Source organism: Piliocolobus tephrosceles, chromosome 16 (genome assembly GCF_002776525.5).
Source record: "Piliocolobus tephrosceles isolate RC106 chromosome 16, ASM277652v3, whole genome shotgun sequence".
In the NCBI taxonomy this organism is placed as follows: domain Eukaryota; kingdom Metazoa; phylum Chordata; class Mammalia; order Primates; family Cercopithecidae; genus Piliocolobus; species Piliocolobus tephrosceles.
The window spans coordinates 2,823,574-2,850,110 of record NC_045449.1 but is presented as its reverse complement, the minus strand read 5'-3'; the positions used below and the strand labels follow the sequence as shown (position 1 = coordinate 2,850,110).

At 46.8% G+C, this 26,537-nt stretch overlaps 1 protein-coding gene across 4 annotated transcripts in view; it reads right to left on the bottom strand.

Moving 5' to 3' along the window:
• The window catches only part of RAP1GAP2 (RAP1 GTPase activating protein 2), a 238,936-nt gene that overhangs the window by 25,773 nt on the left and 186,626 nt on the right, over positions 1-26,537 (bottom strand). For 2 of the 4 annotated variants that reach the window (XM_026449613.1, XM_026449609.2), the window contains 6 exons: positions 22,218-22,262; positions 21,472-21,504; positions 20,883-21,095; positions 18,984-19,087; positions 3,514-3,592; positions 2,518-2,571 (listed from right to left, as the gene is read on the bottom strand). In XM_026449613.1, the coding sequence (XP_026305398.1) occupies positions 2,518-2,571; positions 3,514-3,592; positions 18,984-19,087; positions 20,883-21,095; positions 21,472-21,504; positions 22,218-22,262 (528 nt within the window). The remainder of the gene's footprint in view (positions 1-2,517; positions 2,572-3,513; positions 3,593-18,983; positions 19,088-20,882; positions 21,096-21,471; positions 21,505-22,217; positions 22,263-26,537) is intronic. The other 2 variants (XM_026449608.2, XM_026449610.1) reach the window with 1 other exon arrangement.

Here is a 26,537-nt window from a genome sequence, read left to right as displayed (position 1 = left end):
CTCCCGAGAATCCACCCAACTAACGCATTTCAATCGCTTGAATGAGAAACGTGTTTAGTATCAAAAGATCCCCAGACGGCACTGGGGTGAAAGGTGCAGTCTCTCACAGTTTGGTCCATTACCGTGGTGTGCTTTCTGGTCACTTTGCACAATGTAGATTTGAAGTACAGTGGTGACAACATGAAATGTGACATTTGAAAAAGAAAAAAAAAGAAAAGGAGGGATTCAACTACACATTATGCGAGAAGAACAAACCAGGAACAACTTATTGGCTGGAATCTGTGGCCTGTGTGAAGTTGCCACACACTGTGTATCTCTGGGAGGCTCTCAGCTGTCAGCTGTCTGGGGAAACGGGCGCTTCGCAGCTCCCCCGGCGAGGGCGCTGCTGCCCGACCCTGGAGCCTCCCTCCACTCCTGCCTGGGTGAGTCACTGGCGAGGAACAGCTGTCCTGCCAGGGAGAGGCACCAGGCCATGGAGAACTTCCAAAGGACGGTCTAAACTCTGCAAATTTTAAAAACACACACATGCGCACGTCTCAGCCAGATGTACATCCCAGCCGGACCCAGCGGTCCTTCAAATATAGAAAACATGAAAATACAGCTGCTCTTCCATTACTACCAAGGCCCGAGGCTTTCCAAGCGATAGAGAGAACGGGGAAAATAAACACCATTGGTTCTCTCGGTGGCTATGAGTTGACAACCAAAATTGCCAAACCTGTAGTTAAGTTAGACCTTTATGATGGGGTTTTAATGTTTGGTTAAACCCCACTCATTCCATTGTCATTATAAAGGGGAGGTCAGTCTCAATGAGAAAAAATGTTCAATGAAGTGTAGCATGCTTCCGGTATCAACAGATGCTAAAATACCACAACAGAGGCACGTGGAAGACGAAAGGCTCTGTGCAGGAGAGGACTCCGCCATTCGCTCAGCCCCTGCAGATGGATACATGGCTGCTTCTGAGAGTGACATGCCCGATCATGGACACTGAAAGTGTTTGTTCCAGCCGGGCACGGTGGCGCACGCCTGTCATCCCAGCACTTTGGGAGGCCAAGGAGGGCAGATCACCTGAGGTCAGTTCGAGACCATCCTGGCCAACATGGTGAAATTCCCATGTCTACTAAAAATACAAAAATTAGCTGGGCATGGTGGCGGGCGCCTCCAGTCCCAGCTACTTGGGAGGCTGAGGCAGGAGAATCGCTTGAACCCGGGAGGTGGAGCTTGCAGTGAGCCGAGATTATGCCACTGCACTCCAGCCTGGGTGACAGAGCAAGCCTCTGTCTCAAAAAAAAAAAAAAAAAAAGGTGTTTGTTCCAGGGGATTCTGGATGTCTCCGCTGGGATGGGGCCTCTCTTCCTCACCTGACATTTCATCTCATGGGTCCTGGTTGTCAGAGTTGGGACTCAGAGGATAGACAGAGCCGGCCCCAGCAGGCCTCAGCTGCTACAGTGTGACCCAGAAGCTCAGAAGCACAGCTCTGCTTCTGCTGTCCCTCTCCAGAGCCTGCCGGCCCAGGAAGAGGCAGCCGATGCACGGGATCTTTTCTTGTGGCCAATTTCAAGCAATTCACTGCCTGTGAGGGACGTAAGTCCTCTCATGCCACAATTATTCTTCAGTGGGTTTATTATTATTGCTTCTCTTCCCACTCACATTCCCATATGAGAACTGGGGTCAATATCAGACCAATGCAAAGGAAACTGGTATCAGAAAACCAGCCGGTTGGCCGGGCGCGGTGGCTCAAGCCTGTAATCCCAGCACTTTGGGAGGCCGAGACGAGCGGATCACGAGGTCAGGAGATCAAGACCAACCTGGCTAACACGGTGAAACCCCGTCTCTACTAAAAAATACAAAAAACTAGCCGGGCGAGGTGGCGGGCGCCTGTAGTCCCAGCTACTCGCGAGGCTGAGGCAGGAGAATGGCGTAAACCTGGGAGGCGGAGCTTGCAGTGAGCACAGATCCGGCCACTGCACTCCAGCCTGGGCGACAGAGCAAGACTCCATCTCAAAAAAAAAAAAGAAAGAAAAGAAAACCAGCCGGTTTATAAATGAAGGCAGCAGAGGCTCATACGGCCTGAGAGCTGCAGTAACACGGGTAATGCGGGGGGCAGCTGTCTGGCCTTTCTCTTCTTAGTGGGTGTCTGCCTGCTCTACTTCCTGCCCCTCTGTGACAGCAGACTGGATCTGCACCAGCCGCCAGCTACAGTCACATCCCCCTCCAGCACTGGCCTCAGGGAGGTACCACTGAGGTGTGCTGGAGAAGCTACAATACTGCTACCCTCTGTCACCTTCACAGCAGCCTGGGGACCAATTCGGCTGGGCTGGAGACCTGGGCATGGCTGAGGATGGGTTCCCAGTGGACCAGCTTGTGAAGGGGTGGGCAGGAAGAGAGGGAGACATGGAAGCTTATCATGGAGATCCCATGAAACCCCACAGCGATGCAGAGAACTCCCCAAAGAGCCACAGGTCTGCAAATCCTCGCAGAGCAGCAGGGCCCCTGTGCTGGGAGCATGAAGGTCCTCACCTTGGGGTATAGGACAGGGTTGAATCTCAGTCCCACTGCATCATCACAGAAAGCCTGAAAGGCAGAAGAACACACAGGTCAGGGATGACATCTGTAGAGGACATCTGGGCTCCTCTGCCCACCGGGACAATGCAGCATGGGAGGGCGAGGTACGTGGGTCAGGAGGCCTGGGCTGGCTCCTCTGCCCATCAGGACAACGCAGCATGGGAGGGCGAGGCGCGTGGGTCAGGAGGCCTGGGTTGGCTCCTCTGCCCACCGGGACAACGCAGCATGGGAGGGCGAGGCACGTGGGTCAGGAGGCCTGGGCTGGGATTCTGACTGCTGCTCACTAACACGTGCCCAGGCAAGTCGACTACCCTTTCCGGGGTTTCCTGATAAAGTGTGGGAAGGGATTAGACAAAGCCTGAGGCCCGTCTCCGTTCCGGCCTGAAGATAAAGCCAAAAACTATCTAGCCCACGACTGCCACCAAAGGTATCCAGCACAGTTCTGTGACATTTCTGCTCCCAGAGTGAGGGTCCAACCAACCCAGCTATCTTGCTCACCCCACTTTGCTAACTCAGTTCCCAGGTTCGCAGGCTCCTCACTCAAGGGGGTGCTCAATCTGGATCATCTTTCAGCCCAACTCAGGCCTCTCCTCTGCTGTGAAGACTCCCCTGGCCACCCCGCCCCCACCCCTCCACGGAAGTCCTATGGCGCTCAGCACATCCAGCCCATCTTTCTACTTTTCTCACCTCCCAAACTAGCTGTTCATGGAGGATACTGTTTCTAAGCAGTCTCCGCAACAAGGATGAGCTATGGAGGATGTAGGAAAGACAGAGGTATCTGCCCACAGCCCTCCCTGACCCCCATCAGTGCAGTCAAGGGCCAAAGAGCAAAGCGGCCTCCCCTTCCCTAAGGGCTGAGCCTACCCAGGATACGCCTGCACCCCACTCCAGAGGCCAGCCCTGGGCTGAGAGAGGAAGCCGCCTTCTCTCACAGGTTGGTTGGTTTCTCACCTTTGCAATCTGAGGGACACTGGGAAGCTTGCTCAGTCCAGCCAAGGGGATTCGCTCATGCACCGTCTTCAGTTTGGACCTGCACAGGACGGGAGAAGAAAGGACATCCCTAAGAAACAGTCAGTGAGGGCGCAGGGGATCAGGCCTGTCATCCTAGTACTTTGGGAGGCCAAGGAGGGCGGATCACTTGAGGTTAGGAGTTTGAGACCAGCCTCTGCAACCTGGTGAAACCCCATCTCCACTAAAAATACAAAAAAAATTAGCCAGGCGTGGTGGCGGATGCCTGTAAATCCCAGCTACTTGGGAGACTGAGGCAGAAGAATCTCTTGAACCCGGGAGACAGAGGTTACAGCGAGTCGAGATTGCACCACTGCACTCCAACCTGGGCAACAAGAGTGAGACTCCAGCTCAAAAAAAAGAAGAAAAGAAACGGTCAATGAGGAAGGTGGCTGAGACCGCAGCACACAGGACACTGGTTTCAGGACTCTCTGAGGCCCCATCGGCCTCAGGTGGGCCAGCCACACACTGGGCACCACACTCGCATGGTGCGAAAACGGAATCCTACTTAGGTATGCTGGGGAGGCAGCTACTTAAAGAACACTCCTGGCTGGGGGCGGTGGCTCACGCCTGGAATCCCAGCACTTTGGGAGGCCAAAGAGGGTGGATCACGAGGTCAGGAGTTCGAGACCAGCCTGGCCAATATGGTGAAACCCTGTTTCTACTAAAAATATAAAAATTATCCGGGCATGGTGGCGCATGCCTGTAATACCAGCTACTTGGGAGGCTGAGGCAGGAGAATCACTTGAACCCGGGAAGCGGAGATTGCAGTGAGCCAAGATCACGCCACTGCACTCCAGCCTGGGCAACAGAGCAAGACTCTGTCTCAAAAAAAAAAAAAAGAAAAACGCCCGACACATCTGTCTGCCACTGAAATACGGGAAATGCAAATAAGGTGGCCATTATTTTTTGGTTTGTTTGTAGGTTTTTCTGTTCTCCCAAAGAACTGTGCACAGCTTCTGGATATATTTGGGTTCTGTCATGAAATTAAACCTTTATGAAAAGAAAACCTAGTATTTCAAAATCTGGGTTTACTCAAAATCTAAGTGGGATGAAATCTGCTTCATAAAGGGATTCACCATGAGCGTCTAAATTTAGCCTGTTCCCCTGATAGATTTAGCACACTACGAAAATGCTGGATTTTACTGAATGCTTTTCTGCATCTGAGGAGATAACCATATGGTTTTTAATCTGTTGACCTGGTGAATTACATTTCTGTAGAGCCATTTTTTGATTCCACGGGTAAAACTCCACTTACTTCTAACATATTATTTTTAATATCCTGAATTTTTTTAATTTTTATTTTTATTTATTTATTATTTGAGACAGAGTTTCGCTCTTGTTGCCCAGGCTGGAGTGCAATGGCGCAATCTTGGCTCACTGCAACCTCTGCCTCCCGGTTTCAAGAGATTCTCCTGCCTTAGGCTCCCAAGTAGCTGGGATTACTAGTGCCCATCACCATGCCTGGCTAATTTTTTATATTTTTAGTAGAGACAGGGTTTCACTATGTTGGCCAGGCTGGTCTCGAATTCCTGACCTCAGGTGATCCACCCGCCTCCGCCTCCCAAAGGGCTGGGATTACAGGGTGAGCCGCGGTACCCGGCCGAATTCAATTTATTAATACAGCAGTCCTCCTTATCCAGTTTCAGTAACCTAAGTCCACCACGGCCAAAAAAATATTAAGTGAAAAATTCCAGAAATAATTCATAAGTTTTCAATTTTGTGCTGTCCTGAATAGCATGATGAAATCTTCCACCGTCCCAGTCCATCCACCTGGCACGTGAATTCTCCCTCTGTCCAGCGTATCCACGCCCTACACGCTCCCTACCCATCGATCACTTAGCGGCCATCTCAGTGATCGGATGGACCTTTGCAGTATCTCACTGCCTGTGTTCAAGTCACCCTCCCCTTATCATACTAATAATGGCCCCAAAGTGCAAGGCCCATGAGTGATGCTGGCACTTCGGATATGACAAAGAGAAACTGTTAAGTGCCTCCTTTAAGTCGAAAGGTAAAAATTCTTAATTAGGAAAGAAAATTCTATGCTAAGGTTGCTGAGATCCATGGTACGGATGAAATTGTGAAGAAGGAAAAAGAAAATTATTGCTAGTTTTGCTGTTGCACCTCAAATTGCAAAAGTTATGGCCACAGTGCATAAATGATTAGTTAAGATGAAAAAAAGGCCGGGCGCGGTGGCTCAAGCCTGTAATCCCAGCACTTTGGGAGGCCCAGAGGGGCGGATCACGAGGTCAGGAGATCAAGATCATCCTGGCTAACACGGTGAAACCCCGTCTCTACTAAAAAATACAAAAACCTAGCCGGGCGTGGTGGCGGGCGCCTGTAGTCCCAGCTACTCCAGAGGCTAAGGCAGGAGAATGGTGTGGGCCCAGGAGGTGGAGCTTGCAGTGAGCTGAGATCTGGCCACTGCACTCCAGCCCGGGCGACAGAGTGAGACTCTGTCTCAAAAAAAAAAAAAAGATGAAAAAAGGATGACATGTGTGGGCGAAAGATATAAACAGAGGTGTTTCTGTTGATGGCAATCAGGTTTGGGACTATCTGACATTTCGGGCACCCACTGGGGTGGGAATATTTCCCCCACGAATATGAGGAGACTACTGTATTTTATTTAGATTTTCACAGCTCTGTTCAAAAGCAACACCGGCCTATTTTTTATTTTCTTGTGTTTTCCTTTCCAGGTTTTGATATCAAGGTGTTATTCCAGTCTTATAAAATTGCTAGGTAGCTTCTCATCCTTTTTTTTTTTTTTTTAAGACGGAGTCTGGCTCTGTTGCCCAGGCTGGAGCGCAGTGGTGCATCTCGGCTCACTGCAACTTCCACCTCCCGGGTTCAAGAAATTCTCCTGCCTCAGCCTCCTGAGTAGCTGGGATTACAGGCATGCGCCACCACGCCCAGCCTGATCCTTTTAAATAGTTTAAATGAGATTTTCTCATTCCTTAAAGGTTTGCTAAAACTAGTCTGTGACACCTCTAGACCTCCTGTTTTTATAGGAGGATACTTTTGGGGACTAATTCAAATTCTTCAGTGGTAAATGTTTAGGTTTTCTACTCCTTATTGAGTCAATTTTGGTAATTTATATTTTTATATAGAAGCATTAAGCACGTTGGTACAAAGTTGTTTTTGGTATTCTCTGAAGACTTCATCTCTGTTTGTAATTGTCCTCACCTTTACTGCTGCAATACTATTTGTATCTTGTCTTTTTTTTTTTTTGAGATGAAGTTTCATTCTTGTCGCCCAGACTAGAGTGCAACGGCGCGATCTCAGCTCACTGCAACCTCCGCCTCCCGGGTTCAAGTGATTCTCCTGCCTCAGCCTCCCGAGTAGCTGGGATTACAGGTGCCCGACTAATTCTGTTGTATTTTTAGTAGAGATGGGGTTTCACCATGCTGGCCAGGCTGGTCTCAAACTCTTGACCTCATATGGTCCACCTGCCTCAGCTTCCCAAAGTGCTGGGATTACAGGCGTGAGCCACTGTGCCCGGCCTGTTGGTATCTTTTCCTTGTTTTCCCTTATCAGTTTTAGCTGGAGGTTTATCGATCTTACTAGTCTTTTCAAAGAGATACCTTTTGGGCTTTTTCTTTTACCATCTCTATCCTTTTTTATTTTTGCTTCCTACTTCAGTAGTCTGTTCTTGTCTTTTTTAATTCTTTCCTTCTATTTTCTTCAGAGTTTTTCTACTACTCTTTTTCCAACTTCCTGATCTACATACTTACTCATTTAATCTTTTTTTAAAGTGCATTTAGAACTATACATCTCTCTCTAAATACCACTTTAACTGCAGCCCACACAATCTGATACATAGTATTTTCACTGTCATGTAGTTCTAAATATTTTGTCAGTTCTTTTGTGATTTCCTCTTTAGTCCATTAGTTATTTTTTTAATGTTTTTAGCTTTCCAAATATGAGATTTTTTTCCCCTCCAGTATTTTACTTGTTGATAATTTGTCTTATATTCAAGGAACATAATCTAAATGATATTATTTGAAATGTGTTGACTTTAATACATGGACTTTTACTTTTTCCCACTCCACATGAGCTTGAAAAACTGTATTTTTTCTTTTGTTAAGAGCAGGAATACGTTAGCCAAGATCGAATTTGTTAACTGTATCGTTCAAGTCTTCCATAACCTCACAAGTTTCTGCCTGCTCAATCCACTGGTTTCTCAGCAATGTCGTCAAAATCTCCCACTATACCTGAGTATCTGTCTACTTCTCCTTCTATTTCTCTCCGTTTTGCTTTTTAAAATTCAAGACCATGTTATTAAGTACAAGTTCATGACTGTTAGATATTCTGGGTGAACAGAGCATGTTCACAGAACATCTGGGTGATGAAGAACAGAACGTGCCCTCTTTATTATCCCATAAGCCAAGGCCTCTGGGGGACCTGGGAAAACGACTGTTTCCCTGCCCAGTTTCTGAACAAATTCAAAAGCAAACAAACAACACAGTAAGGTGTTCGGAGTCAAAATCACTACCACGTGGGAGCACACAGCTTAGAGTGAAGATGAAACGGGTCTAACTAAATACCAGAATCAGCCCAACTTACCCACCCAGTCACAGGCAGTGCTGGCCAGGGGCAAGCCCCCTCCCATGAGGCTGCTGGGTGAGACTTACTGCACAGGAGATCACCCTCAGGGCAGTCGGTCCAAGAGGAAAAGGGGGAAGGAACACAGTTACACATGTGAGTTCCTGCTCCCAAACATGCCCATCAAAGAGGGCGAAGACAGCCCAGGTGTTACACGAAAAGTATTCCCTCTATGCCACAGGAAACATCAGGAGTGGGGAAGAAGTATTCCACGTTACAAAGGAGTACATCATCCCTAGTCTTTTCGTCCTGAAAATCTATTTTGTCTGATATTACTATTGCTATGCCAACTTTCATGGTATTTTTCAGCGTTATCTTTTTCCATCCCTTTATTTTAAATCTTTCCACACCATTTTTCTTTAGGTATGTCTCTTATAAGTAAAATACAGCTATATTTTTAATTCAATCTGATAGGCTGATATTGTAATAGGCTAATTTAATCTATTTATACTTATTGCAATTACTATCATATTTGAAACTATTTTTTATTTTATTTTTTATTTTTTTGAGACGGAGTCTTGCTCTGTCACCCAGGCTAGAATAGAGTGGCATGATTTCGGTTCACAGAAACCTCCACCTCCCAGATTCAAGCAATTCTCCTGCCTCAGCCTCCAGAGTAGCTGGGATGCCAGGCACATGACACCATGCCGAGCTAATTTTTTGTATTTGTAGTAGAAACGGGGTTTCGCCATGTTGGCCAGGCTAGTCTCAAACTCCCGATCTCAGGTGATCCGCCCACCTTGGCTTCCCAAAGTGCTGGGATTACAGGCGTGAGCCACCATGACTGGCCTGAAATTATTTCTAAACCATCATTTTATATTTTCTATTCCCTGTGTTTTCTTTCTTTTTTTTCTCTTCCTTTCCTACCTGCAATTGAATTTTTTTTTTTGCTTTCTTTTTGTTAATTCTCTTTGTATCTCCTACTAATTTGCTATAGACTGTATTTCTATATCTTCCAATACACCTATTTATATTTTTTTCATCAAACTCTAAGATTGTATTCTCTCTCCTGAGGGGCATAAACAAGAAACAACAGAGTATGCCTTTTCCACTGAACATTTTTTCCTTCCCATTGTCCTTGCTACTTCTGTTTATAAATTTAGTTCAAGCCTCCTTTTAAACATGCAAAAAAAAAAAATCACTTTTTACCATCAGTAATTAAATTTATCAACATACTTTACCTATTTCTTATCATTTTCTAATTAAATCTTTTCTGGTTTTTCTTTTCTTCTGACTGAAGTATATCCTTCAGTAATTCTTTCAGAAAGAGCCCGAGTGGGACACTCCCTTCATCTTTTTATGTCTAAAAGCAGTTTTACTTTGTCTTTGGCTTTTCTAGGTATAGAATTTTAGGTTGAGGGTTATTTTCCTTCTTTCCTTTTTTAAACACTTGAAAGATATTGCCCCATTGTCTTTAACAACTATCATGGATAAGGAGAAATCTATTCTCAGCCTAGTTCTCATTAGATCATAGATTATCTTACCTGTATCCTCAGACAGCTTTTTAAATTTTTTTAAATTTTTAAAATCTTTTATCTCTGATGTTTCCCTTCAACATGTCTGGAAGTATTGTTTTGTTTTTAAATCACTTTCAGCAGCATGGTGTGTGCCTTCTTCAATTCTGAAACATTCTCAGCTAATACTTTTTTGGGTATTTGTTCACTAGACTATTCTTTCCTTCTAGAATGTCTTTGAGACAAATGCTGGGGCCTCCCAGTCTATTATCCAGATATCTTCTTTTTCATATACTTCATCTCTCGATCTGTGCTGAGTTCTGCAGGAATTCCTTGGGTCTATCTTCCAATTCATAAATTCATTATTTAAACAGACTAGATTTTATCCCATGTGTTAAGTTTATTTCTACAATTATTTCTTGAGTTCCAACAATTTTACTGTCTTCCTTTTGTTTGTTGAGATGGAGTCTTGCTCTTGTCACCGAGACTGGAGTGCAGTGGTGTGATCTTGGCTCACTGCAACCTCCACCTCCCAGGTTCAAGTGACTCTCCTGCCTCAGCCTCCTGTGTAGCTGGGATTACAGGCACCCGCCACCACACCTGGCTAGTTTTTATATATTTAGTAGAGACAGGCTTTCGCCATGCTGTCCAGCCTGGTCTCAAACTCCTGAACTCAGGTGATCCACCTGCCTTGGCCACCCAAAGTGCTGGGATTACAGGAGTGAGCCATCGCGCCCGGCCTGTTTTACAACCATGAGATCTTGATTCATTTCTCTGCATCACAATTTATGAACCATTTTACAGATGCTGTTCGTTCTTTATCTTATTAAGATCTTAAATATATCTAAGTCATTTTGAAAGTGGACCATTATTTGAATTTCATCTGCAGTAAATTCATCTCCCACTTGTTGGTGTTTTTGAATGTCTTCCTGGGTTTTTCCCAGCTGTTTTGGAATTTTCCACCTCCTTTCCTGTACTCTCAGTGCAGACCACCTTGGTTCAGTCCCCATCATGGCTGGTGCTTAGCACAGGCTCTAGCGGCCTTTGCATCAGGCAGTCTTGGTGGTCTGGATCATCACCTGTGATCATCACCTGGCTCATCACAGCAGCCTCCTGACTCACCTTCCTGCTTTTGGCCTTGCCTTTCCTCTATGCCATTCTTCTTATTCTAGCCAGAGTGGTCATTCTCTTTTATTTTCTTTTTTTGGGAGATGGAGTCTCGCTCTGTTGCCCAGGCTGGAGTGCAGTGGCACTATCTCGGCTCACTGCAACCTCTTCCTCCCGGGTTCAAGCAATTCTCCTGCCTCAGCCTCTCGAGCAGCTGGGATTACAGGCACCTGCCACCATGCCTGGCTAATTTTTGCATTTTTAGCAGAGACAGGGTTTCACCATGTTGGCCAGGCTGGTCTCGAACTCCTGACCTCATGATCCACCTGCCTCAGCCTCCCAAAGTGCTGGGATGACAGGCGTGAGCCACCGCGCCCGGCGCCAGGGTGATCATTCTACTGTGCAAATCTGATCATGACCTTCTCCCTTCAGTACCTCTCCTGTGACTCTTAGGATAAAATCCGAGCTCCTAAACATCATCGGTATAGGATCTAGCCTTTTCTTACTTCTCTAGCATCATTTATCAACCTTACACACACTCAGACACACCCTCCACATTCCCTTCAGTTCTCCCTCACCACCTATGCCTCGCATCACTCTCACTAGCCTATAGTGATCCATGTTCCTAAGAAGAAGATACGTAAGACCGAGAACAGAAACAAGAATCTCTAAAATGCAGTGCATTTGGACTGAATGCCTTCTATGGGCAAGTAACAAGAACTCATTCCTGACAGCATCTCTACAACTAGACAAAGTCTGGCATATATGAAGCCTTGGATAAACAAACACTGAATGAATTTCCTAATATTAACCATCCTGCATTCGTAAAATAACTCTTTCTTGGCTACTGTGAATTATTCTTCATAGTCTACTTAGATTTGAGTTTCTGAGACTATACTTTACTTAGAACATTGATTTCTATATTCATAAGGAATATTGGCCCCTACCTCTTTGTTTTTGTATCTCATTTGACTGATTTTTTTCAAAAAGATCTTTTTTTTTTTTTTTTTTTTTTTTTTTGTGAGAAGGAGTTTCACTCTTGTTGCCCAGGCTGGAGTGCAATGGCACGATCTCGACACACTGCAATTACAGGTGTGCACCACAAAGCCCAGCTAATTTTTTTGTATTATTAGTGGAGACAGAGTTTCACCATGTTGGCCAGGCTGGTCGTGAACTCCTGACCTCAGGTGATCTGCTCACCTTGGCCTCCCAAAGTGCTGGGATTACAGGCATGAGCCACCGTGCCCAGCCCATAAAGATCTTTTAAGCATTATTAAATTAATTGGGAAGCTTTCCATATTTTTCTTTTTTTCTTTTCTCTTGAATAGTTTAAATAACATAAAATCTGTTCCTTTAAAGTTTAAAACACCTTCCTGCAAGGCCATCTAGATCTAGAAACATTTGAAGAGATAATTCTTTGAGAACTTTTTCAATTTGTTCCCCAGTTACTGGTTTGTTCAGGTTTTTTTTTTTTTTTTTTTTTACCTCATCTTAAGTTACGTCTGGCAAACTTTCCTGGAAAGGCATCTGTTTCAAATAAAATTTCAAATAAAATTAGAAACAGAAGCAATTTAATAGCATGAGTTGAACACAGCATCCATTAGTAATCATTTAATCTCCACATCTGTGGTCATGCATCTTTTTATAACTAATTTTGTATATTCTTATTTTCTCTTCTCATCTATATTCGACTAGCTAACTACCTATCTTATTGCTTCTTCCAAAAGAAACCTAGGTGTATCAAGTCTCAAATTCTTTTTATTTCCAGTTTATTTATTTCTGCTTTAATCTTTCTGAATTCCTTCCTCTGGCTTTCTTTAGGTAACAATATTGATAATAATAATAATAATAGCCACCATTACTGAGCAGCTGCAATATGTCGAGTCCTCACTCACCAGGACACGTAAGCACTCAATAATTTCAAGGTACTTGCTCCCATCATCATTTCACAGAGAAGGAAAATGAGACCTGGAGAAGATGCTAACAACAATAACAACTCGTGAGTACCATTCTTATTTTTATTTTACTGTGTTATTATTATTTTTATTTTTGTAAAGATGAGGTCCATTCTATTGTCTAGGCTGGTCTCGAACTCCTGGACTCAAGTGACCCTCCCACCTCAGCCTCCCAAAATGCTTGGATTACAAGCCTGAGCCAACACGCCTGGTAGTTTTTTTCTTATTTAATAGGAAACCATTTAAGGTAATGAATTTTCTTCTAAGGATTGCTTTGAATACAACCCAAAGGTTTTATGTATAATCTTATAAATGTCATTACTTTATAAATATTCTGTAACTGCAGCTTCTATTCCCTTTGGCCTAAAAGCTACTTAAGAGGCCGGGCGCGGTGGCTCATGCCTGTAATCCCAGCACTTTGGGAGGCTGAGGCGGGCAGATCACGTGGTCAGGAGATCCAGACCATCCTGGCTAACACAGTGAAACCCCGTCTCTACTAAAAAAGACAAAAAAAACTAGCCGGGCGAGGTGGTGGGCGCCTGTAGTCCCAGCTACTCGGGAGGCTGAGGCAGGAGGATGGCGTGAACCCGGGAGGCGGAGCTTGCAGTGAGCTGAGATCGCACCACTGCACTCCAGCCTGGGCAACAGAGCGAGACTCAGTCTCCCAAAGGAAAAAAAAAAAAACGCTCCTTAAGAAAGTATTGGTACTGTTTACTTCTGAGTGGTTTAGTGGGTTGTTAAAATCATTATTTTGTTATTCATTGCTAGTTTTACCATCAAATTGAAGGTGAATACATTCAGCAGAGAGTTTGCTCTTTGAAATGTATTTAGGTTTACTTCATGGTTCAAAAGTTCCTAAATATAACTGCTATCAATAATTACCTACAAGTAAGTTAGTTATATAGGTTGATTGATTGATTTAATTTATTTATTTAAAAATAGGGTCTTGTTCTGTCACCCAGGCTGTGGTGCAGTGGCACAACCACGGCTCATTGTAGCCTCTACCTCCCAGGCTCAAGCAATCCTCCTGCCTCAGCCTCCTGAGTAGCTGGGACCACAGGTATGTGCCACTTCACCCAGCTAATTTTTTTTCTTTAAGAGATGGGATCTCCCTATGTTGCCCAGGCTGGTCTTGAACTCCTGGGTTGAAATGATCCTCCCACCTCAGCCTCCCAAAGTGCTAGGATTATAGGCATGAGCCAGTGTGCCTAGCCAAGATTTTAAAAAATAGAATCTTAAATAACAGCCCAATTTAAAAAGAAGCAAAGCTTATAAACAGACAGTTCACAGCAAATAAATAGAAGCGGTTCTTAAGTATATGAAGAGATGTCCAACATGATTCATATTAAGATTATAAATTTAAGCAACACTAAATACAATTCTCATCTATCAGATTGGCAAAAATCCAAGTGTTTGACAATACATTCTACTCAAGAGGCTTTGGAATAAAAAGCACTTTGATACGTTGCTGGTGAAAGTTCGAATTTATACAGCCCCTACCAAGGGTAATTTAACATTATCTATCAAAATACAAATGCAGTTATGTTGTAACCTAGCTATCTCATCTGAGAAACCATCATAATCCATAAAAACTGACGTCTGCACAAGGTTATTCATTTAATCATTACCGTGTTACCAAAATATTGGCAATGGTCATTAACAAGGGATGTATTTTTTTTTTTTTTTTTTTTTTTTTTTGAGACAGTCTCGCTCTGTCGCCCAGGCTGGAGTGTAGTGGCGCCATCTCAGCTCACTGCAATCTCCGTCTCCTGGGTTCAAGTGATTCTCCTGCCTCAGCCTCCCAAGTAGCTAGGGTTATAGTGACACATAACCACGCCCAGCTAATTTTTCAATTTTTAGTACAGATAGGGTTTTGCCATGTTAGCCAGGCTGGTCTTGAACTCCTGACCTCAGATGATCCATCTGCCTCAGCCTCCCAAAGTGCTGAGATTACTTACAGATGTGAGCCACCATGCCTGGCCCAGGGGATGTATTAAATAAATTATTTCACATCCATGCAATGGAATAGTATGCAGCAGTAAAATACATTAAGATATTCTCTATATGCTAATATGGAAAAATCTCTAAGATATATTGTTAAGAGAAGCAAGTTACAGAATTCTATAGAATCCTATGGAAATAAGGAAAGAAATAAGAATATATATATTTAGGCCAGATGCAGTGACTCACGCCTGTAATCCCAGCACTTTGGGAGGCAGAGGTGGGTGGACCACCTGAGGTCAGGAGTTCCGGAAAAGCCTGGCAAACACGGTGAAATCCCGTCTCTACTGAAAACAAAAAAATTAGCCAGCCGTGGTGGCATGCACCTGTAGTCCCAGCTACTTGGGAGGCAGAGGCAGGACAATCGCTTGAACTGGGAGGCGGAGGTTGCAAAAAGCCAAGATTGCGCCACTGCACTCCATCCTGGGCAACAGAGAGAGACTCCATCTCAAAAAAAAAAAAAAAAATTTACATATCTTATTTATTTATTTATTTAGTGTGTGTGTTTCAAATGGTTGGGTTGGAGCCTGGAAGTCTAGGTTTTGGTTTTTGTTTCTTGAGTTTGTTTGTTTGTATTTGCTTTGTTTTACTTTGTTTTAAAGATCCAAAATTATTCTGATGTAGCAGGTCCACAGAAAACCACTGATCTACTATGCAGTCAATTTGTGTAAGCGTTCCAAAGGCAATTGAAAAGAAGCAACATCTGTTAGAGGATCAAAGTCTGATAGTTAGATACAGAAACAGATATATATATATATATAGAGAGAGAGAGAGAGAGAAATATGTATATAATTGACATTAATAAGATGAATAAATATCATTTCTAACTCTAGTATTGATATGTCAAGTGATGTGTGTTAAAAATCTACCATTACAATTGTATTCTGTGAATTTTTCCATCATTACATACATAAGTACATACACATATACTATGTTATAATATATACTATTGACAATATAAAATATCTTCATTATTGATTTTACCTTTTATGAAAAGATGCATAATAGCCCTCTTTATCACACCGATTACTTTTTTTTGCCTTGAATTCTACTTTTCTATACTAATATTGCCACTCCTGCTTTCTTTTTATATTTGACTTTTCTTTTTCTTCACAATTTTCAAATATTCTCACTTTCTTTAATAAAATATAGATCAATATGTATAGGTTTTTTGGACAGATGGCCCAAATTGAGAATCTTTGTTGTTTAACAATGGAATTTAACTCATTTATATTTATTATCATTACATATGTACTCACACTTCTATCATATTTATTTATTATTCCTTTATTTTCTTTTTCTACATGTGTATTTTCTTTGTCTTCTTTTACTATTTGGAATGCTTCCATTCTACTAGTAACTTTATATCTATGAAATACTAAATTTTCATCAAAGTACATCCAGCAATTAATTTCCTTTCATTGACTTTGTCTGTTAATGGGTGAGTCATTTTGATTTTCAGATTTAAGTCTTCAATCAGCTTAACAACATCAATTATTCATGTGTAATTCCTACTCACTACCCTCCATATTCATCGTAATCTCACTCATTATTTTAAACTTGTTGTGTTTCCTTTGAATTATGTGAGAGTTTCTTAAACTTGTTCCCCATATTAATAACTGGATTTTCTACAAAGTAGATTCTGCTTTTTACTGCTTCATATACCATTTAAAATTCTTTTTGACTATTTTTAGTTTTCTTTTATTATCTCCCTAACTTAACCAGCAATTGTTTTCTCCCATTCTGATGGCTCACTCTATCTTTCCTTTCTTAGTGTGTATTTTTTCTAGAGGTTTGTGGAAAATTCAAAGTTAATAAATATCTCAAATTTACCTGGCTTTCTGTAAAAGTAAGTACTTTTCAAAACTCTGTTATTCTCTAACTAGTTTATGTTTTTTTAGATGCAGAATCTCTTCTTTTACAAACCCATAAAATTTCTTCTTCTTTATATCCAAACGTGAAACAGAAGAAATCCATATAGGCTTGTTGTCTCCAAACTGTGGATAGATTCTTCTTAGCTACTCTCATGGCACACACAGGTTGTTAGAATACTTAGATCTTAGACTGGAGAGCTGCTTGTTATAAATTTGGTACATCAATTAAAAAATCCAGAAGTCTATGGGGAATGAGGAAGAAGTTTGGACAGCAGTCACTGCCAGCAGGGGAATTTCATTTCTGGATAATTTCTTCTTTGTGTCTGGCAAAGCTGCTAAACCGTGGAGCCAATTTTTTATGTCTGGTTTCCAATTTGGCCTGGCAATCACTCCAAGTACATGATGTGACTGCCCAACTTCTGAGCTGGTATACGGCTTCTCGTCACCACCCTACCCACTAGCTTTCTATCTGGGAGAGCCACATTTGAGCTTGCCCTTGGACTTCCTGGGGCATTGATTTCAAATGCTGTTGACCCACAACATAATTCCATGTGGAAAGATCCCTGGCTGTTCTAGGGCTCACTCTCATTCCTAAAGAGGACAGGATTCTTCTAGAATCTCCAACTGCATATATTCCCATACAACACTGCCTTCCTCTTCTTTTTTTTTTTTTTTTTTTTTTGGTGGTTGTTGTTGTTGTTGAGACAGAGTCTCACTCTGTTGCCCAGGCTCGACTGGCATGATCCTGGCCCACTGCAACCTCTGCCTCCCAGGTTCAGGTGATTCTCCAGCCTCAGCCTCCTGAGTAGCTGGGACTACAGGTGCGTGCTACCATCCCCGGCTAGTTTTGTTTTGTTTTTTATTTGTTTGTTTGTTTTTGTATTTTTAGTAGAGAGGGGGTTTCACCATCTTAGCCAGGATGGTCTCGATCTTGTGACCTCGTGATCCGCCCGCCTCGGCCTCCCAAAGTGCTGGGATTACAGGCGTGAGCCACCGTGCCTGGCCATGATACTGCTTTCTAAGGAAGGGAAACTGGGGTTCAACTCTCAATATTCACCTACTTTTAGTCCTAACTTTCCCATAGATTACAAAACAAAAAAGAAAAACCATCAAAGTATGTGTTGTGTGCCTGGCATCTTTCTCTAGCTTCCAGCCCCAAAGCAGCATTTCCAGTCCTAATGTAGGATACACTGTTAGAAAGAGGGGGTTAGATCTTTGTATTCCACTGTCATCTTATTCAAAAATCCTACCCAATCTTGGTCTGAATTGTATTAAGGTAGCAATTTTCTTTACAGAGGTTCACCTAGCTGGAAATCCTATTTAGAGATGGAGATCCAGGTATTAACCCCTCAGAAAATTGGCTCTTGCTATTTAATTGACTCTTCCATGCCTTACAAATATGATTTCCAGCCAAGTGAACCTCTGTAGAGAAAATTGCTTCCTTTCTTGATAAGAAACAAATTAAGATTGGATGGATGGGTGCCGAGAACATTCTCAAACCACGGCCCCTCGCCTTTCCCAAAGTGGAGTTGTGTGTCCTTGTTCCCTCCCATATTTATCTCAAAATTTGGGCAGGAAAAAAAATCTGATTGCTCTTTTCCAAATACCTTTATGAATTTTCAATTAGACTCCACAAATAAGGATTGAGAGCTTGACAGGTTCACAGTATTCGGCTGAGCACTACCCCACCAGGGACAGAGATAAATAAGACACAGAGACCTTTGTGCCCCCATAGCAACCTGTGCATATTGCTAACATCATACCCATGACACACATTACATTCGTGAAACCATACGCCTTTCAGAGAACAGGCACCAAGTCTTAACCATCATGGTATCTCTAACACCTATCACAGTTCCTGGCACAGAGGAGGTTTTACAAGACATGTTAGCTAAGCCAAACAGAAACCAGTTCCAGTTCCTGCCCTTGAGAAGGTCACAATCCAGAGAGAGGTGCCCTGGCTTCGGCCGTAAATCAGTGTTCCTGTTGTGAACATCCCTGCGTCTCAGGGAACCCAGCCCATACAACAAACACTATTTTTCCTGGCGAGACGTATACCGCAGGCAGCGCTCTGGCGAACCCTCTCCCAGGACTCGGAACTGCGTCTCAGCAGGATGAGTCACACTGAACCATCCCTACTTTTCTTCCCGTCTTCCTCTGAGCCATGGACTTGTAAGAAAGACGGGCAGGGAGGGGTACAGTCCGGGTGACCTGGAGACCTGGATGCCCCTCTGTCAGTTGGTGGAGCACGTGGGTCTCCCTGCTAGGCAACTTCAGACGTAGCCCCAGGATTCCAGCAGGCCTGTCCCCACCAGCACACCCAGACCAGACTGGTCAGTCTGGTATTTCTGAGTCCCATCCCAGCCCCCACACCACCCTGCCTGGAAGAGGAGTGGCCTCAAGCAGCACAACAGCCCTACCTGAGGATGATCCGGAGGTACTCGATCCCCTCTGCTTCCTCGCACTTGACGGACAGGATCAAGTTCCCCAGGCTGCTGCCAGTACAGTAGAAGTTTAGATGATCCTAAAAAGAGAAACCGGGTGTGAGCAGGAAGGAAGAAGAAACCTTCCAGATATGCTCTCCCCAAACCACCTCCTTCACCAGGAGCGTGAAGCCCCACAGCAACAAGAAAGAGAAGGATGCTACTGACGACAATGACGACATTAACAGGTACCGCCGGCCGAATCCTCAGGAGGCGCCAGGCACGGTGCTAGGGGCTGAATACCCCCTGTCTCCTTCACTCCTGCCCACAACTTTTTTTTTTTTTTTTTTTTTTTTGAGATGGAGTCTCGCTCTGTTGCCCAGGCTGGAGTGCAGTGGCCAGATCTCAGCTCACTGCAAGCTCCGCCTCCTGGGTTCACACCATTCTCCTGCCTCAGCCTCCCGAGTAGCTGGGACTACAGGCGCCCGCCATCACGCCCGGCTAGTTTTTTGTATTTTTTTAGTAGAGACGGGGTTTCATCGTGTTAGCCAGGATGGTCTCGATCTCCTGACCTCGTGATCCGCCCGTCTCGGCCTCCCAAAGTGCTGGGATTACAGGCTTGAGCCACCGCGCCCGGCCTGCCCACAACTTTATTGGGGAGAGAACATCATCCCCGTTTCACAGATGGGAAAACCAATGGTCCGGGAGGTTAAATCACTGCCTAGGGTCACACGACGAGTAAGGGATAGATCCAGGGTTCAAACGCACATCTGCCTTGACTCTGAAGGGCAAGTTCTTGAACACAAGACACTGAGTCCACGTTCTCATTCCCAGGGGGCGGCCCTCACCAGTTCAGACTATTTGGGGCAAGACAGCAAGGAGGAACCCCGGTACCTCCAGCCAGAGGAGCTGGGAGGTGTCCTGGGCCAGTGGGTCACTCCCTGGCTAGGGGAACACAAGCGAAAAATACAGCTCCCCAGACCTGCTGGGGCCCTGGAATCTGCATGCTAACAAGACCCAGGGGCTCTGATGCAGCCTCCCCTTATGTGAGACTCTGCAAAGCGGCCTCAGGCTACAGATTTCCAGAATCTGCCCTCAGTACATCAAGAACCCGGTAAGTCCGAAGGGCAGAATATATTTTTTTAAATGTAATTTTGTCACTTTTAAGCTATCAGAGGCTCACAGACACTATGCAGTACAAGTACTCAGAGGACCTGACGAAATGAGGATGGAGAGATTTGCGTGATTTAGATGGAAACAGACTTCTGAGGTGTGAGAACATATTTTTCCTTGAGCAGTCAAAACTCCACCAACCGTCCTTTACCCCAAACACTACCCATTCCATCACCTCCTGAAACATTTGCAGGGGGTGGTCCCCACAAGGACTCACAACACTGGACCTCCCTGACCGTTGCATGGCTCCCCTGCCCCGTGTCCCCTATCCCAGGACAGAGCCAGTCAGACCTCTCCAACTAAGACGGCAGCAGGCAGCAATGAAAGGACAGACTGGGAAGGAGGTAAGAGGCAAAGGAAAAGGGGGGCACTGGATAGAGGACCGTGGGCCACTGTGCCCTCCTCCCACCCCGGGCAGCTCCTCTCTCCCAGGGCCGCCAGTCCCTCCCCTGCCCGTGCCCCACAGCTCCTCTCCCCCAGGGCCCCAACCCTTCTCCCCGTCCCCACCAGTGCCTCTCTCCCCCAGCCTCCCCTAGCCTCTCCCCTTCACCCCCAGCAGCTCCTCTCTCCCAGGGTCCCTAGCCTCCCCCCCAACCCCCGGCAGCTCCTCTCTGCCAGCCTACCCCAGGCTCACCCCCTCTCCCCTGACCCCTGGTACCTCCTCTCTCCCAGGGTCCCCAGCCTCTGCCCCCAACCCCAGCAGCTCCTGTCCCCCAGCCTCACCTTCCCTAGGAAGTGCCTCCGGTAGGCCCTGGCTTCACCCTTGCACTCGAGCTTGTAGCCGAACGTGTTGGGGCTGAGGTTGTCCTCTTCCTCCTCCTCACAGATGCTGCTCCCCAGCGATGTTGGGGTGCCCACGTTCTCCGGGTCCTCGATCCAATAGCCCCCAAACTGTGGCAGGATGACCTGAGGGTATGGGCCTCCCTTCTCCACAACCTGAAGGTAGAGGGAGGGTCTTGTGCTGCAGCTGGCCCTGGGACCGCAGGGGAGGGAGGGGCCAGTGGCGGTGTCCCCTCTGCACTGCTCCCAGGAGTGGGGCCTGGTACCCACTGGTACTTGAGGCACAGGCAGTGACATGAACCCCCTCCTCCAAGGCCCACATTTCATTCGCCAATCCTGTAGCCCCAGGGCTGCAAGGCCTAAATGAGCATCCCAAACTTAACACACGGAGAAGCTGAGGATACAAAGGCAAAGACAGGAAGAGAGGTCCCAGGCCCAAGGTGCTCTCCCATGGGTGGCTGGGCACAGCCCATCACCATCATTTCCCCAGGGAAGGGACCCAGAGCAGGTGGGAGGGAGGGAAGGCGCCTACCTCGTCGATGCTGGGGTACGGGATATAGTCATCCTGCAAGACAAATCAGATGGTGCCACCGTTAGTCCCGGCAGCGCCCATAAAGTCTGACCGCTGTTTCCAGGTCTTACAAGGGGGATACACTGGGGCTTTGAGGGAGGAACATTCGATGGAAGAACAGCTCAGAATCAGCTCTGGGATCTGACATCCCCCCTGTTCTCCAAACTGAGAGAACCGGAACATAAACCCTGCCTGCTGACGATGCAGTATCCGAAGGCGCTGAACTTCTCACCCCGCATAATACCAGCTTCTCATCCTAGAACGCTCATTCTGGAAAACGACCCTAGTCTCCCCCAGCACCTCTTTCCAGGCAGGGGGACTGGCCTCCAAGTGAGAAGCGGCACCCTGGGCTGGGAAACAGAACCTGAAGCTGAGAGCTGACTGCCCACTGGAACCCGGGGCAGAGCCTGGCACCCTTATACACTGCACAGGGTAGGGAAGAGCCGGGCCAAACAGCCGAGCCTGAGGTCCCACCGCGGCCTCCACCCCCAGCCTGCTCTGAAGCTGCCCTGAGGCATCAAGCCAGGACCCCTCTGCTGCCCACCGTGCACTGGTCTAACAAGGCAGTCATGAAGCGGCCGTGGTGTGAGTCAGAGTTAGACAGGTGTGAGACAGAAGACCCCAGCACCCTGGCAGCTCCTCCTGCCTTCCTCTCACCCTGGCCCCTCACCAGGCCATCGGGCCACCCCCTCCCCCACCCAGCCCACCTTGTTCTTCTGGGGTCCCGGCTTCTGTTCTTCAAGCTTGATCCCCTATAGAAACAAGGAAAACAGGATCCACAGAAAAGCAAAGATCAGAAGAAAGGGCCAGATCAAGAGCACCTGGCCTCACAGGGGGTTAGTAACAAGAGCAGCAGCAACAGCTGGCCCGGGCTGGGCCTGCACACATCACACCTGGCCACGGGCGGGCCTCCCAGCACCCTCAGGCGAGGCAGCAGCACCGCTGGGCTAACAGCACAGACTTGAGACAGATCACCACAGTTCAAATCCCAACACTGCCACCTATCAGCCTGATGACCTTGGCAAGTCACAGAAATCTCTCAGTGACTCAGTGTTCTCATCTGTGAAATGGGAACGATGATAGTATCGACTATGGTGGTGAAGGTTAAAGGTTAACAATGGGTTGAGCACTTGGAACACTGACTGGTACATAATAAATGCTGTGGGTCATTATGAAGGAGGCGGTGTTATCATTCAAAGCAAATATCTGTCTTGTCGGGCGCAGTGGTTCATGCCTGTAATCCCAGCGCTTTGGAAGGCCAAGGCGGGCAGATCACCTGAGATCAGGAGTTCAAGACCAGCCTGACCAACATGGAGAAACCCCGTCTCTACTAAAAATACAAAATTAGCCAGGCGTGGTGGCATATGCCTGTAATCCCAGCTACTCGGGAGACTGAGGCAGGAGAATTGCTTGAACCCGGGAGGCAGAGGTTGCAGTGAGACAAGATCACACCATTGTACTTCAGCCTGGGCAACAAGAGCAAAACTCCGTCTCAAATTTATATATATATATATGTCTTAGGATCACAGAGCCAGTAAGGGAAGGGAAACATGGGAAGTCATACCTGCTGGTGTCAGAGCCAGCGCTCTAGACCCCATGCCAACAGGCCTTCAGGGGACAGGCAGGAGGCCTGGTGCTGGCCCTCACTCTGCTGCAAGCTTATATTTGTGACCCTTGACAAAGCATAGCCTCTTGGAGCCCCCAGTGTCATCTGTAAAATGAGGATTAGACACTCACCTTTCATTCCACTAATGCAAGGATGATTGCAAGGATCAGATATGATGCCTGGGACTCGACTAAGGGAATTTATCTACAAGTATCTGAAGAATTCACTTCTGGGGAGCAGTGCCCTATCCAACAGTTCTTTTTGTTTGTTTGTTTGTTTTTTGTTTGTTTGTTTATTTGTTTTGAGACGGAGTCTCACTCTGTTGCCCAGGCTGGAGTGCAGTGGCCGGATCTCAGCTCACTGCAAGCTCCACCTCCCGGGTTCACGCCATTCTCCTGCCTCAGCCTCCCGAGTAGCTGGGACTACAGGCGCCCGCCACCTCGCCCGGCTCATTTTTTGTATTTTTTAGTAGAGACGGGTTTTCACCATGTTAGCCAGGGTGGTCTTGATCTGCTGACCTCCTGATCCGCCTGTCTCGGTGTTTGTTTTTGAGACAGAGTCTCTCTCTGTCACCCAGGCTGGAGGGCAGTGGTACGATCTCAGCTCACAGAAAACCTCCACCTCCCAGGTTCAAGCAATTCTCCTGCCTCAGCCTTCCAAGTAGCTGGGATTTCAGGCATGCGCCACCATGCCCAGCTCATTTTTGTATTTTTAGTAGAGATGGGGTTTCACCATGTTGGCCAGGCTGGTCTTGAACCCCTGACCTCAGGTGATCCACCCACCTTGGCTTCCCAAAGTGCTGGGATAACAGATGTGAGCCACTGCACCCAGCCTCTTTTTTTTTTTTTTTTTTTTTTTTTTTTTTTTTTTTTTTGAGATCGAGTTTCACTCTTGTTGCCCAGGCCGGAGTGCAGTGGTGGGATCTCGGTTCACTGCAACCTCCACCTCCTGGGTTCAAGTGATTCTCCTGCGTCAGTCTCCCAAGTAGCTGGGATTACAGGCATGTGCCACCACGCCCAGCTAATTTTTTGCATTTTTAGTACAGACGGGGTTTCTCCATTTTGGCCAGGCTGGTCTTGAACTCCCAACCTCAGGTGATCCACCCGCCTTGGCCTCCCAAAGTGCTGGGATTACAGGTGTGAGTCACTGCACCTGGTCCCAGTCCCGGTTCTATCATTGAGTTCTGACTTAACTGTGTTGTGCAGGAGGGGAACACGTGGTGATTCGAAGACTGTCTGAGAAAATCGGGTGACAGTACGAGACGGTGCACAAACTAGAAGAAACACTTCCCCTCTGAAGCAGGAGTCCAGAGGCAGCTTCTGCCTGATCACAACACTAACGCACAGGGATTTTAACCTTCCCAAGTCAGCTCTCTCTGTGGTCTCCTTTGAAACTCACGGCACCTATCCACCAGCAAGGACACCGGGGCCCCAGCAGGAGGCTGCTTGCCTAAGGTCACACAGCCAGTGAGTGGCAGGGCCTAGATTTGAAGCCGGGTCACCGGCTCACCAAGTGCATGAGGTGCCCCGCACTCTGTGGACAGCAGGGCTCTTGTTAACTGGGTAGTTTGAGACGCTGCCTCTCTGGACTTCCCTGGGCTGAGTCACCTCGCAGCATTGTTCAGGAGGGCGTGGGACGGCCTTTCCCACTAGACAGGCGCTCCTCTCACACACACAGAGAAAGCCACCTGGGTGGCCCTACAGACCCTGTCCCAGTTGGCACACTGGGTGGATGGCGGGTGGGGGCAGTGAGGGCAGAAGTCTGTTCTGTTCGGCCTGCATTAGTCATCCCTGTCTGGGAACAGCCCCGAGGCAGGAGAGCAAACCTCCTCCCGTCCCCCTCTGCCACACCACTCCCTCCCCTAATAACCTACCGCAGAGCCACTGTCCAGCACTGGGCCCTCTCTCCTCCAGTGCTGCCTTTGCTAGAGGTACTGTCTTTTTTTTTTTTTCTGAGACAGAGTCTCGCTCTGTTATCCAGGCTGAATGCAGAGGCGCAATCTCCCCTCACTGCAACCTCCGCCTCCCGGGTTCAAGAGATTCTCCTGCCTCAGCCTCCCGAATAGCTGGGACTACAGGTGTACGCCACCATGCCCGGCCACAATAGGTATTATCTTTACGTCCCCTTCTCCCCTCAATGAAGAAATGAAGGCTCAGAGAGGGAAACCGACTTGACCGAGGATACTCAGCTAGAAGGTGTCAGGGTTAGAACCTGAACCCAGGACTGAAGGAGTCCAAAGCTTCTGCCTTCTCGCAATTCCTAGACTCTTGGGCTAGGAATCGGGAATCCTGGGTTCCAGTTTCAGCTCTTCACAACTAGCAAAGCGACCCGGGCACTTCACTGCTCTGAGGTTCAGTTTCCACAAATGCAAGATGAAGAGAGATGGAGCCCAGGCTCAAGGCCCACGCGGGCACTCCATGGCCATCAGCGCCCCATACGTGAGCTTCTTACTAACAGTGAATCCTCGGAGGCTGGACCCAGGGGGCACAGGGTATAGACTTAAACACCGGGAAATGTGGCTTCAGCAGTCTCAACTGAAATGGAACAGACACCCCACCCATGGGTATCAGCCATTGCAGAGACAGAGGGAGAATAAAACAAGACCCCCACCCTAGAAAGCAACCAATCTAGATGAAAAGACAAGCCTGGCAGCCTCTACACAACAGGACACTCTGAGGCTGGTTAACTGGGGCTAAATGCTGTGCTCAGAGAGACCCTGTGTGGGGGAAAGTTGTGGGAAGGGGACTCCAGCTGGGGGAGAAGGAAGATCTGAGGAGCCACCGGAGAGAAGGCTGGGTGGGCTGCAAACCCCCTGCCAGCTTCCTAGAGTGCCAGGATCCCACTGACTAGAGGTGAAAATCCCAGTTTTGCTCCAAGCAATTGGGCACTTAATTATCTACCATCCCCTACCCCTCATCACTCAGGCAAGTGTCAGCCTTGCATCCGCAAGCTCATAAGTTCCCTAAATGCATAGAAGATGAGCCTGTCGTCTACACACGGCTGGGCATATAGGACAATTTTAATAACTTGCTCTCGGTGACACAGCCACTAACAATACTTTCCCTTCAAACAGCGTCTCCCCTCCCTCCCCACCTTCTCCACCCTCAGGGAGACCTGGCTGCTTCCCAGCATCTCAGGACTGCCATGGGGGCTATATTTGCCCCTCCTCCTAGGACCTTCCAGACCATTATTACAGAATCTTCCTCCCAGCCGGGCGCGGTGGCTCAAGCCTGTAATCCCAGCACTTTGGGAGGCCGAGACGGGCGGATCACGAGGTCAGGAGATTGAGACCATCCTGGCTAACACGGTGAAACCCCGTCTCTACTAAAAAATACAAAAACTAGCTGGGCAAGGTGGCGGGCGCCTGTAGTCCCAGCTACTCCGGAGGCTGAGGCAGGAGAATGGTGTAAACCTGGGAGGC